This window comes from Bidens hawaiensis, unplaced genomic scaffold, assembly GCF_021521415.1.
Source record: "Bidens hawaiensis isolate Kalapana, Puna unplaced genomic scaffold, B.hawaiensis_p1.1 tig00043820_1, whole genome shotgun sequence".
NCBI classification, from domain to species: domain Eukaryota; kingdom Viridiplantae; phylum Streptophyta; class Magnoliopsida; order Asterales; family Asteraceae; genus Bidens; species Bidens hawaiensis.
Window position 1 is genome coordinate 110,266 of NW_027505862.1, and position 18,739 is coordinate 129,004.

Sequence of the window (18,739 nt, forward strand, 5' to 3'; positions counted from 1 at the left end):
GTATTCTTGAAAGTCAATAATTGACACTAAAATAAAACAAAATTTATAATCTATATTAGGCGTGTGTATAAAACCAAACAAACGTCCGAAATCGAAAAAATCAAATCGAAATAAACAAACGAAATCGACTATTTGGTTTTATAAAAACCAAAATTTCGGCTCGGTTTCCAACCTTCGTGTAACTAAAACCGAAAAAACGAGCTAACAGTTTTTTATTTTGTTATTTAAATTTCAATAATTTATAATCATATACAGTCCAACTCATATATCAGAAATGGGGCTCTCTCCGAGAGCTGTGGCTGAATATTCAACCATTATGAAAGTCGCCATTCAAAAAAAAAAAGAAGTTTAATTATCGACTAACAAAAAAATTTGAGTCCAACGTGTCATGCATAGTAATGTTATAAAAATCCATCAATGTAGTTTTTAAAATATTAATTTTGCAATTAAAATGGAGCTTGCAGCTTGTTGTCTGTTTATCTTCAGAACGGGTTTTATCTCACCACACTATCGTGCCTTCGGGCGAGTGTTTAAGAGCGTTGGCCTTAGGTAAGGGTTTTTTCCGGATCGAAAGACAAGTGTATCCCAATGTGATGAATTTAACTATTAGTACATTTGAAAAATTGGTTGACCGTTAAAAAACAATAAACAAATAAACGAGTATAAAACTAATAAAAAAATAATATTTAAATACCAAAAAAAGAAACATTTTTGAGTTTAGTTTTCATTCGTGAGAAAGTACAAAACAATTCGGCTATAAATAGAACACACACAAACATAAGTCTTACCATTATAAAACTAGTAAGCAGCTGCAACTGAAACTGAATCACTTCATCGGATTCTTGCCGGAAAATTATTATTATTATTATTATTATTATTAATATGTTTGCAGAAGAGAATGGTTTACACGGTGACCCAAGAATAAAGGCCATATCAGATGCCATACGGGTCATTCCACACTTTCCAAAACCAGGTTTTTTTGGGTTTTTTAGTTCACTGAGGAATTAAGTCGAACAGTTGGTGGGTGATTGAGTTGTTTTTTTCTGTAGGGATAATGTTTCAAGATATAACAACACTGTTGTTGGATCCAAAGGCGTTTCGATACACTGTTGATATATTTGTTGATCGTTATAGAGACAAGAATATTTCAGTTGTTGCTGGTATTATTATTATTATTATTATTATTATTATTATTATTATTATTATTGCATACTTTCATGCAGTGATGCTCTGTAAATTGATGCTTCTTGCTTTATGATTTCTCTGTAAATTGGGGTTCGGTTTGAGTAGGTTTTGGGTTAAAACTGAACCAAAAACCGAAGCTTTGGTATTTGAATTTTCGAAAACCGTCTGGGGTTCGGTTTGGTTTTGCCATTTGAGCTTTGAAATTTTTTGGCTGAAAAAAAAGTTGGCCCAAAATAATGAATTTGGGCCTTAATCATTTTGTTAATTAATAATAGTAACTAGTTAAGTATTATACACTTGGGCTGAAATATTTTGTGTTGACATTTAAGCTTGAAACTTTTTGGGCCGAAAACAAAATTTTGCCCAAAATGGTGAATTTGGGCATAAATCTTTTTATTAATTGATTAGTATTTTGGGCTGAAAATATAATTTTGCCCAAAATGATGAATTTGGGCGTAAATCTTTTTATTAATTAATAACTAATTGATTAGTATTTTGGGCCGAAAAGAAAATTTTGCCAAAATGATGAATTTGGGCCTAAATCTTTTTATTAATTAAAGTAAAAAATAAAAAATGAACATGCATACATTCGGTTTTTTTGGTTTATATTACATGAAAAACTAAAACCGAACCTTAAATTCGTCTTTAAATAAACTTAGAATAAACGGTCAGTTTTTGTTTTGGTTCAATTTTTTCGGTTTCATGCATACTCTTATCTTACCGGACGTTTTTCCTTTAAATAAAAATAAAATATAAACTTAATCTGACTAGGCAGTTTTGGATTGACATTGTAGAGACAGAATGTCATTAGCAGCTAGCAATGTCATCATTAATTTCCTCTCTTATTTTTATAACAATAGAAAATATTAATTGTGGACCCCTTTTCAAACCACATAGATTAATGTCAAATGTGACATTAACATATTAATACCTGTCAGTTATAGATTAGTCACAAAACATATTTATAAAAAACAAACATGTCATTAGCAGTTACAGTAAACCTTAATAGCTGTTTCATTATGTATGGTTTATATGATATGTTTCCTTAGATTTTTTTTATCTAGTACGTGGACCATGTTTCTAGCACACCTTGTTTATTAAGATTGTAACTTTAATGTAATAATTTTTATATGTACAGGAGTTGAAGCTAGAGGGTTTATGTTTGGTCCTCCAATCGCATTGGCTATCGGTGCGAAATTTGTACCGCTTCGAAAACCAAGAAAATTGCCAGGTAGGCGTTGAATATTAATAGGGGTCAACCGTACACACAACGTCTAACATCTAATCTCACACTGTTTAAAACAGCTGTCCGGATACTGGATAGTAGGGGTGTGCGTGATGCAGTTCAGTGCGGTTTTCAGCTACAACCAAACCGAAAACCAAAACTTCAGTTTTTGGAGTTTTTGAAACCGTTCGGTTTCGGTTTTTTTGGTTTTTGCCATTTCAGCTTGAAAATTTTAGGCCGAAAAAAGAGATGGCAAAAAATAATGAATTTTGGTATAAATATTTTGTTAATTGTAAAATAATAAACTATTATATATTTGACCAAAAATATTTGAGTTACATATTTATTAAATTCTTATAAATAACTTAATATAAAATATAAAAAAGCAAAATTTTAGGAATTCTGTTCGGTTCGGTTTTTACAAAAACATAAAACCAAACCATCGGTTTTTGTTTCGGTTCGGTATTTTCAGTTTGGATTTTTCGATTTTTTCGGTTTCTTGCACACCCAACTGGATAGAGGTCAGACAGCCATTTTGACCAAAAATTTTCATAGTTTAACTGTCCATGGTCATAACGGTCCTCCGAACAGACGTTTTGACCAATATATTCAAAGTTTGACTTTTTTGGTCGAAACAGTCGTCCGAGTATTTTTTGTGTAGCCATAGCATGACCCATATTAATATTATTTGGAGTTACTAACTTGTAACTTACAATATATGATTAATATTATTATGATATTTGATTGTGTAGGTGAAGTTATATCAGAAGCATATGTGCTAGAGTATGGTACAGACTGTTTAGAGATGCATGTCGGGGCGGTACAGCCTGGCGAGACGGTTTTGATCGTAGATGATCTAGTGGCTACTGGTGGAACCCTCTCATCAGCCATAAGGCTTTTAGGTAAACATGAGATGCTTGAACATGTTTTTTCTTGAATTGCATTAACATATGTTTGAACATGTTTTACCTTTGTAGAACGCGTTGGAGCCGAGGTTGTCGAATGCGCGTGTGTTATCGGGTTACCACTTGTAAAGGTAACGTTTTATTATTATTATTATTATTATTATTATTATTATTATTATTATTATTATTATTATTATTGTTATTTTTAAAAAAAATTAAATGGTTTGATAATCGTTTTTGTTTCTAACGCAGGGTAATTGGAGGTTGAATGGGGTACCGCTTTATGTTCTCGTGGAGCCTCGCCTAGATGAACCGGTGAATAATTTTTGTTATATCTATTTTCTCGCCAATAATTTTGTTCAGTGACGAAGCTTGAACATACACGTCGAGGAGGCCAGACTGAATATTTATAAAAAAATTCATAAACTAGAGGGGGGTGGGCTCAAATTCCGGTCGGAAACGGGTAAATTTACACTATGTATAAAAATTTTCGGCCGAAAAATGATAAATTTATACTACCGAGAGAAAAACGGAGGGGTCGAGCTCAAAATTCGGTCGGAAACGGGTAAATTTACACTAATGTATACAAATTTTTAGCTGAAAAAGGATAAATTTACACTACCGAGCAAAAACACGGAAGGGGCCGGGCTCAAATTTTTTGTCAGAAATGGGTAAATTTACATTATGTATAAAAATTTTCGACTGTAAAAGGATAAATTTACACTACCGAGCGAAAAAACAGAAGGGGTCGGGGCCACCCCCGGCCCCAACTAACCTACGCCCCTGATTTTGTTCGTGACATTGACGTGTTTTTTAATATATGATAAGCAGGAATGTACTTAATGAAATGATGGAGAACATGATGTTAGAGCAAGGCTTGAATGAGGGATTACACGTGGTGAAGGGCAAATCCGTCATTTAAAGTTGAAGCGTGGGCGGACTATTTGGGTTTAGGTTTTTGGGTTTTAGGTGTTTTTTTTGTCCCATTGGGGATTAGCTTTAGTAGGTGCATTTTGTAGGTGAATAACCGAATACGTTACTTTGATTGAGATTTGAGCTCATATCTCAGGTTTATGAATATATGTTGATTTCGGGTTAAGAGTGTTTTGGGAATTCGGGTTTGTAATTTGATCAATTTAACATAAAACTAAGTTACTAAGCTGGCTTAATAGTCTAACGTAGGGTCAATTAGGGATAAGCTAGGTACCGGTACGAAAAGTGCCTTTCTAAAAATACCGATACTGAAATTGCCAAAAAGGGCACTTGTACCGGTATCGAATGAAAAAAAATGTTTTAAGTATTAAAAATAAGCCTACTAAAAAATGATATTGGATTCACCTATGAAACTTGAACCAAACACCGTATTCAAGCCCAAAGGCCCAACTGAGAAAATGGATTAGATGGGTTTATCTTATATTTGGTTTTAACCCAATATAATAAAATCCTTAAGGCTTGTGAGGTATTTAGAATTCTAGATTTAAATATTGAATTGTAAATTTGTAACCACTTTAACTCACGTTAAATTCAACTCACACATTGGAATTTAGAATAAAAGTTTCTAAACGTAATAATCTTACCGATTGGACACTATAACTCGATGGTTAAATTATAGAAACTTGATAATATATGATGCTCCAACGAAAACAAACTAGAAAATTCACATATAACAAATACATTGATTTTACTGCTTAGGATTGGTAATTAGTTTCGTCACTGTTAAACATCAACTGGGTTATATATATATAAGTTTTCAAAATTTTTAAATAGCACTATTCATTTATTATTAAGGAAAATTACATAAATAATCAAGTTTTAACAAAAAAATAAAATAAAAAATAAAAAATTCAAAACTAGACATCAAAATTTAGCCTCCAATTTCAATAGACATTTAAATCGAGCCAATCTGGTTCGCCACGTATCCCAAAACGGGCTAAAAAGATGGAAGGTGGCTAAGCCTTAGCCGTCGCTCTTTGAACTCTAAAAATCATGAAAAGTGACTTCGGACCAACCATGATTTGTTACGTGTCTAAAGCCAGCTAAATTTAGCCTACAAGTCTTCAGCGCCTCGTTGCTAAAAAAAGGACCTCGGCTTAGCCGACTTCCTTTTTCTACATCGAGGCGACTAAGACTTGTAAGTTAAATGTAGCTGGTATTAGACACGTGACAAATCCTGGTAGGTCTGAAGTTACTTTTCATGATTTTCAGAGTTCAAAAAGTGACGGCTAAGGCTTAGCCAACTTTCATCTTTTTAGCCCGTCTTGGGATACGTGGCAAACCATATTGGCTCAATTTAAATGTATGTTGAAATTGAAGGCTAAATTTTGGTGTCTATTTTTTAAAAAGTTAGTGAAACTCGATTATTTATATAATTTAGTAATTTATTATATTATTATTATTATTATTATTATTATTATTTAATGTTAGGATATTCCACAAGAAAGGTTGTGACCCATTTGAAAGAAAGTTGGTTTCCCCAAAATGAAGCAAACACGCGCCCTTCATTTCACCTCTGACTATAAATAATACACACCCAAAAACCAAATCAAAAACTAACTGTTTCCTCCACGCCACCGATTGCAAAACCCTAACCCTAAATCCCCAAATTCTTATTATCATTCCATCCAATTGCAATTCTAATAATAATAATAATAATAATAATAATAATAATAGCAGTAGTTATCAATTCGAATCTGATCAGATCAGAGACACACAATGTCTGCGGTTGTGTGTGGCAAACGATCCTTCTTCGATGAATCATCATCATCCACGTCACCGGTTGCGAAGAAGCAGCACCGCTGTTCTTCGAGTTCTCCGGTTCGGCTTTCGCCTCTCGTCGATCAGCTTCGGGTTGTTTTTCCTAATATGGATAAGCAGGTAGTATATATTTATATAGTTTATATAATTATCTATGTTATGTGTTTAATTAGTTAGAAGATGTAGATAAATTGTGCTTTGTAGAGGTCAAATTGTTCTAAAGCCGGTTGCTTGCTGATTCAGTTTACGTTTAGTAGATTGTTTGCGTGAATTTGTGGATGTTGCGTGTGATTTACTTTATGTTTAACAGGTAGGCTGTATGTTAATTGTTTTTCTAGTTTTTAATAGAGGTGTGCACGGTTCGGTTTTGTTTGGTTAATAGCTTTAATCAAATTAACCAATGGTTTTTGGTTAATCGGTACCAAAATCAAATATGAGCTAAATTTTTTTACTTAGAAATACATAAAAAGGATGCACAAATACATGAGATGAATGCATAACTACATGAAATCAAGATACGAATGCATGAAATGGTGGTTCAAATACATGAAATGCATGAAATGGGATATAAAAGCTAGAAATATATGAAAATATGGATAGTTTGCCTCATTTTGGTTAACCAAGGGTGCAAAAATAACCGATAACTGTTTTTTGGTTAATTGTGTTTCGGTTTTTGTTGGTTGTTGGTTAAGTTTGGTTAACGGTTTGGTTTTTGCTCACCCTACTTTTTAACATGGATAAGCTGGCGGTTTTGTTTAATTGCTTATATATATAATTTTAGAAGCCAGGATGATTGTTTTTTTTTCTGTTAACGGAGTTTGCCTTATCAATTTAAAAAGGATGAGAAATAAACAAAAAACAACCATACCTAGTAATACACCATCTATAATGAGGCTACTAGTAGTGTCTAGGGAGGGTGGAATGTCGCGCACCATGCATCTATTTCAGAGAATAGAGAGGCTGCTTCCAAAGAGACCCCTGGCTTTGATATCTGGACACGAAAAGTATGAAGGCTACATTGAATTTTTCACATGAAATTTATGAAAATATATAGGCTAGTAAGCTGCCAATAACAGAATACGGTGAAAAGTGTGATGGTACAGATGATGAGATAAAACATCGTAGAAACACAAAGACAAGATACATGTTATATAGTTTGCTGTTTGAGAAATGATATGTGTAAAAGTGTGAACTAGAATGCTTGATATGATCGAACAGGTTAAGTAGTCTGCTGCTTGATTAATGTAAATCTATAATGCATTGACTGTCTTCATGTTGTCAATGCTTTCAACCTATGTTTTTTGGTGTTTGGTATTCAATCAAATCTACATTTTTTTGCTAAAAACTTGGTGGAGATTAGTTTATATGGAAGTCCTGTCATTGCCCTTGTAATTCTGACAGAAAGCATTGCTTTTGAGCCTGGTGGCTTTGAAGTTTGTTATCGTATGTTGATAAAGATATGCTGTGTGTTTTTACAATCAAGTGTATGTGAATTGAAAAAAAATAATTCTTTTTGCTTTCAGCTTTTGGAGAAAGCTCTAGAAGAGAGTGGAAATGATTTAGATTCTGCCATCAAGAGTCTCAATGAACTTTGTCTTGGATATGTGGACAGGAATTCAGGTTAACACTGACATTCTCTTATGATTCTTGAACTTACAATAAATGTATCTAACGCATGCATAACTCTTCCATCAGTTCAAAATCCTGTTGCAGGTTCTAGTGACAATAATGTTAGTACAGAAAACTCATCAGTTCAAGCCAACCCTCCCAGAAATGGTGCAGAATGGGTCGAACTGTTTGTCACAGAAATGATGAATGCTACAAGCGTCGACGATGCTAGATCACGTGCCATGAGCATGCTGGAGAGCTTGGAGAAATCTATAACCGAACGTTCGGTTGGCGAGGCTGCAAAGAACCTTCATAAGGTTGGTTCGTCTCTATGTTCGTTTTTTTTAACATAGTTCACCTTTTTCATAATCATCTCTGACTAACTGTATGTTTAGGAAAACACTGTTATAAAGGAACAAATTGAAGCTCTTCTGCGGGAAAATACAATACTGAAACGTGCTGTAGCTATTCAGCATGAACGCCAGAAAGATTTTGACGAGAGCACACAAGAGGTGCAGCATCTGAAGCAGTTGGCGTTAGTGCACCAGGAGCAGATCAGGACACTCCAGGTTAAACTTCTTTTAAATGCATCTTTGGTTTATCAATAGAGAGTTTGCAACTTGGAAGTATAAAGTTTTAATTTTGTAATGGTGATATGTGCAGGTGAATAACTACGCGTTGTCAATGCATCTAAAGCAAGCTCAAGAAACCAACTCGATCCCTGGACGTTATCATCCGGACGTCTTCTAATAAAATGCAAATAGATACATAGATGAAGAATGAAGAAACAAGTATGTTATTGTTAGATGTTGTAACATTTGTCATGTAAGCATTGATTTGTTTGATTTAGATTTTAGAGGACAAGACCTCCGTTAAATGTCTAAAATGTTGTATCGTGTTGTTAGTATTTCAGATTATAAACTTTATGTTCTATAGTTCTTATACTTTTACATTGAAAATAACTGTATTATGTATCACAGTCAAAGCAATAGATACAACACACGAGCGTAATTGTTTATTGAAACAAAATGATTATTATGATACATTAAGTTACTACATCTTTATTTCTCTAGTCGTTGTAGCAAACTCTTCCACGGTTTCCTTAAGCGTTTCTGGGTCTTGCTTTTCGTTATGTTGTGCAATAACGCAAAAGTCAATATAACTTATAAAATCATATTCAATATTCATAACCTCAAATATAGCATACCTCTGATTCAACTTTATCTTTCAAACACTACTTGTTTTTTGGCATCATCCAACTCGCTCGTCAACATTTTATTCTGCTGGATTGCGGTTGCTGCAATTGATTCTGCATGTGCTCTAGCATCCTGCCACATTTCAAAACGTTACGTCGTTATACACACACAATTATAATTTATGGAAAACAGTGTTAAACGGACAAAAATAGTTATTAAAAGTTAAAACCTGTTCAACTGTTAATCTCAGTTCCAACTCCATACACTTTCTTGTAAGTTCTTCCAAATCCCGTTGCATGTCACTAAATCTTTCGCTTTCTATATTCGGTTCAGAATGCTTCTGATATTCAGATGTTTCGATAGCGCTACTGTTGTCCAGATCAGATGTAACAGATGAACCACCCTCAGTTAAAGAAGTTGCATTTGAAACAAACTGACCTGATGAAACAGTGTTTGCAACCGAATCGTTCAGATTCAACTCGGAACAAGCTGAAATACCAACAAAAATAGTTTACCATAATTTACCAATCTTCACAAGTAAAATTACTTAAAACTGTGTCACACAACATATAAAATACAAATATTTATAGCCATAACATTTAATAAAATTTGTTGCTATATAAATTGAATTAACTTTTGTAATTCGCTTGCCAATTATAGCATTGATTTAGAATTTAAGAGGTCATAGGTCTAAATGTTTTATAATATATTTAATTGTAAAAAAAATAAATAAACACATACATTGTCTTGCAGCTGCTTCTAGCTCCAAAAAGATTGCCACGGAAGCAGTTCTCGACACCTTAACATCAGTTAATAACTTCTCCATCCAAACCTCCAGCGCACCCCTTCGCTGCAACCAAACAGACCCGTTAATAACACTGTAACACATCAAGTTTCTAAGAATTACAAAAAAAAAATTTAAAAATTAAAGTATAAACAAACCATTTTAAGGGTTTTAAACATGGTTTAGGAAATTCCAAAAGTGACATAAAAGCAGTATATACCTCTTCCAAAAGTGTGTCGCTTTTTGTAAGCATCTTTGGCGGAGCTGGCGGTAATTTTTTCTTAGGGAATTCCTTTTTCAGCTGAAAAAAAAAACGTAAAATATCAAATAATTACATTCTTTGAATCTTTCTTAAATAAAAAATAGAACTTTAAGTGTAACGGAAAGCCTAAATGAACCTCGGAATACAGCTTCAAGAATTCCTTGAATCTTCTTGGTACTTGTCGGGTTGAGGTAACCCCTTCTGGCGATTGTATACCAATCTGAAGTATGAAAAACTGCATGCAGAAGATAAATAAGTTATGAGATAATTTGCATATTATATTATTTTCACGAGATTAGTAAAATAACGTCAAAATTAGTGCAATTTCACTTTTGCCCACCCGAGGGTTCACACATACATACTTAATTGAGTGCTATGTGCCGTATGTCCAAGGCTTGATGCAAAACCACTATCGAGCCGGGGGTCTCACCGGAAGCAGCCTCTCTATCCCTATGGGGTAGAGGTAAGGCTGTCTACATCTTACCCTCCTCAGACCTTATCATAGCTTTGCTATTGGTGGGATATACTGAGTACAATGATGATGATGATGATGATATTAAATTAAATAACCGAATTATGAAAAGAAAAGGGAATACCTCGGTGTCGGAACGTTTAGTCCACGAAGGAACGGTGACGCAGTAACTCCATTTCTTGTTTGGTTCATATGGCCAAACAGTATGTCTTCCTTCCTGCATACAAAACATTACTAATATTAGGTTTGACATATCAGGTTAGACACGACACGATTACATGTGGTGCTGGATATGAACACTACACGATAACCAACTGTGTCATTTATCCAAACAAGAACACGAACACGTTTACAAACATGTTACACGACACGACCTGTTTGGGGGCTTGTTTTGGGACATGATAAATAACACCAAGTGTCTGCTGAAGGTGAAGATTGGCATGTTTATCGACTAGGATTTAGATATTTTATCGAGTATCGACAAAAGTTGAAGGCCATAAGGAGCTAAGGTAGTAAGGCTAAGGGAGTGTAAAACTAACTAGAGCATATATTTTATATTAATAAAAAAAATTAAAAATTAGGATTTTAAGAGGTCGTTAACAGATTAACAGGTGTTTAACCTTAGACACAAGTTAACACAGGTCTTAAATGTGTCAACGTGTTTAAGTCACGAAACATATTAAGCCCAACGCCCCAAACCCAAACGTGTTTAACTTGGTGTCGTTTCATGCCCCACGTTAACGGGTATTTCCAGCCCTTACTAAAGTTATTAAAAATAAGTGGTGTGCAAATTCGGTTCGGTTATGGGGACTTAACCATAACCAAGGTTCGGTTATGTAAGACCGCTTAACCATAACCATAACCTAACGGTCGGTTAAACAAGCTTCGGTTCGGTTTGGCTTCGGTTGGTTTAACGACTTATCAAAGACACATTAACCGTAACCATAACCATACCTGTCGGTATTGTTTACAGTTAATTTTTCGGTTAACGATCCGGTTTTCCCTAAAAAAATTGCTAATTTTATTAAGTGGTTCATCAAATTCAAAGTTTCAAATAATAATAATAATAATAATAAAATTGCTAATTTTATTAAGTGGTTCATCAAATTCAATAATAATAATAATAGTAAAAAAAAATAATAATAATAATAAAAATTGGATAGAAATCAATTACCCAGACACGTGGCGGGAGGCTCCAATCGATGCCTAGAGGAAGAGGTGAGCTGCCGTCGTGACGGTACTCCGGCGGCGCGTGTGTAACAGACGGCGGTGTTCGTCGGTAATAATGCTCATCGTCAAAGTCGATCCGGTGGCCGTAGATAGAACTGGCGATTGCTGTGTCGGATGAAAAGCCGTAATCGTACATAGATGCATCCAGTCCGTACATACTCATATCTGCTTCAGTATTCGATGAAAAATATGTCAAAACTAAAAGACAATTTGGACTTTTTTTTATGAGAGCACATTTTTTTAATACTACGTATGGGTGTAATTTACACCGCGTAAATGATTCTAGCTGAGCCTGAGCTCAGTTTGACTCGGGCTAGGCTTGTTTATTATTTATTAATTATTTTTTATATAATTATAATTATTTTTTATATTTAATCTATTATAATTTTATGTATATAATAATATTTACTATTTAGTTATTTTTATTTATTTTTTTTCATAAAATTATATATATTAAATAATATTTATTAAATTTATATTTTATATAATTATATAAATATAGGCTCGTTAAAGTTTGCGGCCGGCTCGAGCTCGATAAGTGAAGTTTGGGCTCGGGCTCGTTTATTAAACGGGCTTACTTTAAGGCTCGAGCTCGGTTGAGTTTTTTAACGAGTCGATCTCGAGCAGCTCGGCTCATTTGCACTCCTAAATTGATACGTCCCAAAAACACGTATAGCTCACATGGTTGGTGTATGTCGGGTTATGGTTTTTTTGAATGTTGCGATTTTGAATTACATCTTGTTCGGGATTTTAAGTATTCTCTTGAATGTGTTATTCCATTCTATTAGTTTAACATGTCATATAAGTTTTCCACTCGTTTTTCTCATAGGCTAATTTTACCTCCAACTTTACAATAACCATCCTTACCACATGCAACATATATTTTAATATTTATTTATTTGATTTATAAGAAATAAAATAAAAAAATAAGTCTAACTTATTTTTAACCATTTATACACCCTCAACGCGGCATGTTTGGCATGCGGCCTCCACCTCAACGAAGAATGTGTCACGGATGTAGCGATAAATGCAGTTTTATAAGTTATAATATATCATAAATACTATACATATACGCAACGACATATTTCAAAATGTTAAGGTCAAACATCAGGTTCGGTTTATACGATTTCAAACCCTAAACCACCATCAACATACAACCAAATTTAGACCTTTTGAACCATTACTTTAACCCAAATTTAGACCTTTTGAACCATTACTTTAACCCAAAATGATCATTTTTCACTATTTTTTTTTCGAACGGTAAACTTTTATAAACAACCAACAACCACCGAAAACCACTTCCTCCACAATCGGAGGAAGCTACCAACAACAAGAAAAATTACATTAACGAGAACTTACACCAATTCGTCCAATCTATATGCCTATTTTTTGTTCTATGCTTATACCAAAGAAACCCTTCGACTTTATTTCCCCTATAATCTCTTCGATTTTTACATGTTTGCCTTTAAAGACTTTTTCATTTCTCGCATTCCAAATATTCCAACAACTAATAATAACGATCCCATGAAAAACTTCCTTCTCAAGTTTGCCCAAATCAATAGACTTATGAAGGTCTAATAAATCTCTAACCGTAAACCCGAATATAGGAGGAACTTTGCACCAATGACTTATATGATCCCACACCACCGCCGCCACACTACAGCCCGTAGTAATATGATCAGCCGACTCGCGACCCGAATCGCATAGAGGGCATTGGTTATCTTCCACTGAAATGTTTCTTTTTTCGAGCGCCGTCTTCGTTGCAATTCTATTCATCTTTGCTCTCCAAGCATGTATATTGCACTTAGCCGGAACCCACTTACTCCATCTTATGATGTAATTGAGGCTATAATCTTTATTATTGTTTAACAACTTCTTGACCGAACTCACTGAAAAATCCTCCTCCTTATTTCCCATCCATCGCCAAACATCTGAACCCCCCTTCCAATTTGCAACACACAATAGTTGAAAGCATTTCTCCCATTCCTTTCTTTCTTGCTCTGAGTTAGGATTTCTTGACCACTCCCAAGCCCAGCTGAAGGTCCACCCGTTCCGCCAAAACCGATCACTCACCTTGCAGAATTTGTTCTTCTCCAGTTTATAAAGGTTGGGGAAAACATCCTTTAAGCTTGAAATTCCAACCCATATATCTGTCTAAAAACAAAGCTTTTTTCCATCACCTAAGGTTCCTTTTATTAAATCTCCCATTTTACTTCCTTCAAACTTTAGATTGTTCACCACTTTTGCTATATTCTTCCAAGCACTTACATAGCTGCTTCTAAATGGTATCGTTTCCCATCCTGAACCATGTGAATGGACTGCCAATATGATTTGTTTCCAAAGGCTGTCACCTTCAGTTTTAAACCTCCAACACCATTTTGCCAATAAAGAATTATTTATGTCCCTTAAACGCGAGATACCGAGCCCACCTTCTTCTTTCGTAGTTGTCACCCTCTCCCAAGCCACCCAATTTATCTTGTTTGTATTGTTCGAACCACCCCATAAGAACCTTTTCATAATCCTTTCTAAATTCTCCACCACTTTACCCGGAACTTTAAATAAGGAAAAATAGTAAACCGGTAAACTTTCGAGAACCGATTTAATCAACACCACCCTACCACCTATAGACAAGGAATTAGCTTTCCAAGTAGCCATTCTTTTTTCAAAAACTTCAACAATCCCATTCCAATTGTTTATTTTGTTCATGTTCGCTCCCACTAAAATCCCAAGGTGTAAAAATGGCATTTTTTCACTCTTACATCCTATAACCTCTGCCATCATGCTAACATCCCCATCTAATACATTGCAACCAAACATAACAGATTTCTTCATGTTTATTTTTAAACCAGAACATATATTAAAACACCTCAGGAGTCTCGCAACATTTTCCACATTAACCTTTGACCATTCCCCCACTATCATTGCGTCATCGGCATAAAGCAAGTGGGACACAAGAGGACCGCGATTTGGAGTCCTAAAACCAACAATGATCCCATCCTCCACCGCTTTGTTTATCATACTTGACAGCGCCTCCATCACGATCAAGAATAAAAACGGGGAGATCGGATCTCCTTGTCTCATTCCTTTGAAACATTGAAACTCAAAAGTAGGAGATCCGTTAACTAAAACCGACGACCTCGCCGAATTGAGAATGCCCAAGATCCATCTACACCACCTTTCCGGAAAGCCCATTTGCTCCATCACCGAAAGTAAAAACTTCCAGTTAACATTATCGTAGGCTTTCTCAAAATCTATCTTCAAGAAAAAGGCTTTGTATTTCGACTTATTAGCCCAACATATAAGCTCGTTAACAATAAGCGGCCCATCTAGAATTGCTTTCCCTTTTAGAAAGACCTACTGAGATTCAGAAATAACCGAGCCCAAAACCTTTTTAATTCGATTAGCTAACACCTTTGAAACCACTTTACTAATCACCCCGACTAAATTGATAGGACGATACTCATCTATTAAGTATGTTACAATGTCTTCTATATTATACATATACATAATTGCGCATTTCAAAATATTGCATATACATATAATTTATAAAGAGTCATAAAGTTTATGCGATTTTCGTTCCTGATATTTTTTCAGATTTATCATTTCAGTTCAAAAATTTAAAATTTGCTATTTCATCCATAAGGTTTCATTTTCATCACCATACTACATCCATGCTACAGATCCAGAGTCTAAAAAAACAACTATCCTAATTACTTGTTTAGTCTTATAAACCTGTAAAGCACAATACATAATAATCAATTTATAATCAACCCATAAACATTAAACATTAACATACATGAAATAAATAAAAACAAAATGGTAGAAATAATTCAGGAAAAATAGTAGACTATATTAGACTTTCAAGAGTGTAACCAAACAATATCCCAAATGATTTACAATAACCACATAACCAAAAAAAAAAAAAAGATTTAAAATCTTGCAACTATTACTCAAGAACTAAATGTACCATCTTATGAACTTCCATGTTGCATCCAATCTTTTGCACAAACAAGTGCTTCAACAATAGCCGGTTTTAACGAACACCGATATCGATCCATCTTCTTACTCGTCACATCAAAGACCGAATCTTGAAAACTTGTCGAAACAGGAATCGACAATACGTCACACGCTAGTTTTGATAAAGTCGGATACATTCTTCGGTTTAACTTCCACCACCCCAAAACATCAAACTCTTGCATCCGAGGCAACACGGACTCTTCTAAATACTGATCAAGTTCGGGTTTCATATTTGCATATCCGGATATGAAAACATCAAAATCAGAAAATATCTCATTTTCTTGAGCCCCGGGTTTCAAACCCTCGGTTTCATTATCAACAAACGTCGGTGGAGGAAGCGTTTGCACGACGTAATGAAGAAACAACTCATGAACACCGTCATTCACCGCTTTAATCCACTGGCCCGCATCCTGACCATAAAGTCTGTCAAAACTAAACTCCACAAGCTTCATTTTAAACCGCGGGTCCATAACAACCGCGATTGACAACACCAAAAAACAGTCTTTCCAGTATATATCAAATCTTTCGTGCATTGACCGAGTCAACTCTCTAACAAAAGGATCTTTATCAACCAATGCGTGTTTAAGCTCGAGTTGTATCTTCCACGCTTCATGAAAGAACACGTTCGCAGTCGGATACGTGGGGCCCGTTAGAACATCAGCAGCATCAAGTAAGAGTTTCAAGGATTTACAAAGAACGTCGACTTGCTTCCATTCGGCCATCGTGAGGGTATTTTGGTAATTTTGGTCCAAAGCATCCAAACATGAAAACACCTCTTTTAACTCACTTGCAGCCACCAACATATGATATGTTGTGTTCCATTGACTCTGGTCATCAAGCACAAGACTTTTCGCACTCGGCACCTGAAGTTGAACTTTGAGTTCGTTAAACCGTTCTTCGCAAGACTTAACCGTCACCACATACTTCACACTATCACGAACTTTTTTCACCGTTTCTGATAATACCCCTAACGCATCTTGCGCAAGACGACACAAAACCCGTGCATAACAACTCCCTATCAAAAACTTCCCATTCAAACTTAACGAGTCATCAAAATTTAACGAGTTTTTAACCGAAAGTCGACTCGTTAAACTTTTTCTCACATCTTTATTCGCAAACGATTCATCAACCGTTACTGCAAGCAATTTATTCTCCAAGTTCCAATCATTAACACAAGAACAAACAGCATGATCAAAACCCGACACCGAATCAGGAAACGGTAACAAAACAACCGAAAGAATCTTTCTATGCATTTTCCAATCATTGTCTACAAACCGGCCCGTTATGAAAACATACCCGACACCTTGATCAGTGGCCCGGTACTCAAGAGAGAGGCTAACCCGACCCGTGCAGCTCCTAACCATATCGAAAAGTGCCTGCCTTTCTCGTTGGTATAACGTCAAACACTCGTGCTCAACCGCTTCCAGGGGTAAAATGGTAATTTCAGGTTGAAGTGATTTTAAACAGTTGAAAAAGGCAGGACATTGTATTGTATCAAGTGGATATCCATGCATAATAACCATCTTTGCAATATCCTGTTTAAACTCATCTTCATTAAAGTTTGAACCTTTCGGTTTTGAAGCTCTTTTACGACGTTTTCTTGGTATGATTTGATCAGTTTTCTCGTTCATTCGGATAACGGGGCAAATTTTCTCTGTAATGTGTCTTTTTAGGTGACTGGTCCCAGATGATTTTTTGTATGCAAATAATCCCTTGCATAGCATACAGCGGGCTTTCGGGCCATCAGCATGAACTGTTTCAATTGTAAAATGTTCCCATACCATTGATTTCTTTGGTCTAGTCTTCACAATAGAATGTTCATTGTTGTTTGCAGGGTTATCCATTGCTATAGATTTTTCTGCAATAATAAATAAATTCTTCATATAATAAGAACTTAAAAAATAGAACTTGTTAAAACAAACTGTCACACTAATGTGACTTATGATGTTTGAAACTGTTATGATCAGATAATATAAAAGGTGTTGTTAAACGTACCAACGTACCCTTTATCTCAAGTTTTACATTCACACGAGTTATTTTAAATACTGTTTTTTAAATAAATTTTTCTTCTTTTTAAAAAAACATTTTTTTTCTATAATTGTTTTAATTTTCTTAGATTGTTTTTTTTAAATAAGTTTAATAGATAGTTTACAATTTATTAAAAAAATTATACTTGCTAACAGATAAAAAAGATTGAACAACAACTTAACAAGTACATATACCATCTTGTAACGAAACGGTACCGTACGTGTACCTGTACACACTTTTCTTGAAGCTTTACATTAACACTGACGTTTATTTCAAATACTGTTTTTTTAAATAAAATTTGTCTTATTTTTTAAAACATTTTTTTTCCTATAATTGTTTTAATTTGCTTAGTGTTTTTTTTATAAAAAAATAAGTTTAATAGAAAGTTTACAATTTATTAAAAAAAAATTGTACTTGTTAACAGATGAAAAAGATTGAACAACAACTTAACAATTACATATACCATCTTGTAACGAACTCGTACCGTACCTGTACCTGTACACGCTTTTCTTGAAGTATTGATTAACATAAAATGTTAAAAACAACAACACTACAGCAGTTTCAACTTTCAAGATGATTTTGCTAACAACATACTGATTATTATGAAGATGAAAATATTAATCACAACAACAAGAATTCACATTATGCATTTTGTACAACTAACATATATGATCAAAAGTAAAGACTAAACACAACATTTTTATTGGTTTCCATAAACATGCAATAACAAAACAAGAACATATTCTTGATGGGTTTGAGAAATCTTGGACATAGGGTTAAAGGGTTTAATGTTATACAACATTTTTGTTAAAGAATTAAAGAAAAGAAACATAAAAATATAAAATTTTGGAGTTTGAAGAAGATTAAAGAACAAGGATGATGGGCTTACAGTTTTGGGGGCTGAACCCTAGTAGAAGTCCAATAATAATATTGTAAGAGGCTTTTGTGTTTTTGGGTCCATTTATATATATATATATATATATATATATATATATATATATATATAAGCCCACCGCCACTTGATATTAATCACAGCCGTTCAATATTGAGATTAATTTAATGGACGGGTGCTT

The 18,739-nt window shown here is 34.4% G+C and overlaps 4 protein-coding genes across 4 annotated transcripts; 2 read left to right on the plus strand and 2 right to left on the minus strand.

Annotated features, from left to right (window-relative positions):
- The first annotated feature begins 815 nt into the window (after window positions 1–815).
- Window positions 816–4,414, plus strand: LOC143615675 (adenine phosphoribosyltransferase 2-like). Its single transcript, XM_077088745.1, has 7 exons — window positions 816–973; window positions 1,050–1,160; window positions 2,324–2,416; window positions 3,163–3,312; window positions 3,388–3,446; window positions 3,568–3,630; window positions 4,147–4,414. The coding sequence occupies exons 1-7, from the start codon at window positions 883–885 to the stop codon at window positions 4,156–4,158; spliced, it is 579 nt and encodes a 192-aa protein (XP_076944860.1). The 5' UTR covers window positions 816–882; the 3' UTR covers window positions 4,159–4,414.
- A 1,508-nt stretch (window positions 4,415–5,922) lies between these two features.
- LOC143615674 (uncharacterized) lies at window positions 5,923–8,606 on the plus strand. The gene is made up of 5 exons (XM_077088744.1): window positions 5,923–6,189; window positions 7,593–7,689; window positions 7,783–7,994; window positions 8,073–8,246; window positions 8,341–8,606. Exons 1-5 carry the CDS (start codon window positions 6,028–6,030, stop codon window positions 8,425–8,427), a joined length of 732 nt encoding a protein of 243 aa, XP_076944859.1. The 5' UTR covers window positions 5,923–6,027; the 3' UTR covers window positions 8,428–8,606.
- Window positions 8,607–8,897: 291 nt separating this feature from the next.
- LOC143615690 (PX domain-containing protein EREL1-like) lies at window positions 8,898–11,816 on the minus strand. Its single transcript, XM_077088756.1, has 7 exons — window positions 11,566–11,816; window positions 10,516–10,608; window positions 10,056–10,154; window positions 9,878–9,958; window positions 9,615–9,723; window positions 9,103–9,362; window positions 8,898–9,005 (listed from the first exon to the last, which is right to left on the minus strand). The coding sequence occupies exons 1-7, from the start codon at window positions 11,782–11,784 to the stop codon at window positions 8,898–8,900; spliced, it is 969 nt and encodes a 322-aa protein (XP_076944871.1). The 5' UTR covers window positions 11,785–11,816.
- Window positions 11,817–15,450: 3,634 nt separating this feature from the next.
- LOC143615682 (zinc finger BED domain-containing protein DAYSLEEPER-like) lies at window positions 15,451–17,493 on the minus strand. Its single transcript, XM_077088752.1, has one exon. It carries the CDS (start codon window positions 17,480–17,482, stop codon window positions 15,593–15,595), a length of 1,890 nt encoding a protein of 629 aa, XP_076944867.1. The 5' UTR covers window positions 17,483–17,493; the 3' UTR covers window positions 15,451–15,592.
- Window positions 17,494–18,739: the final 1,246 nt, after the last annotated feature.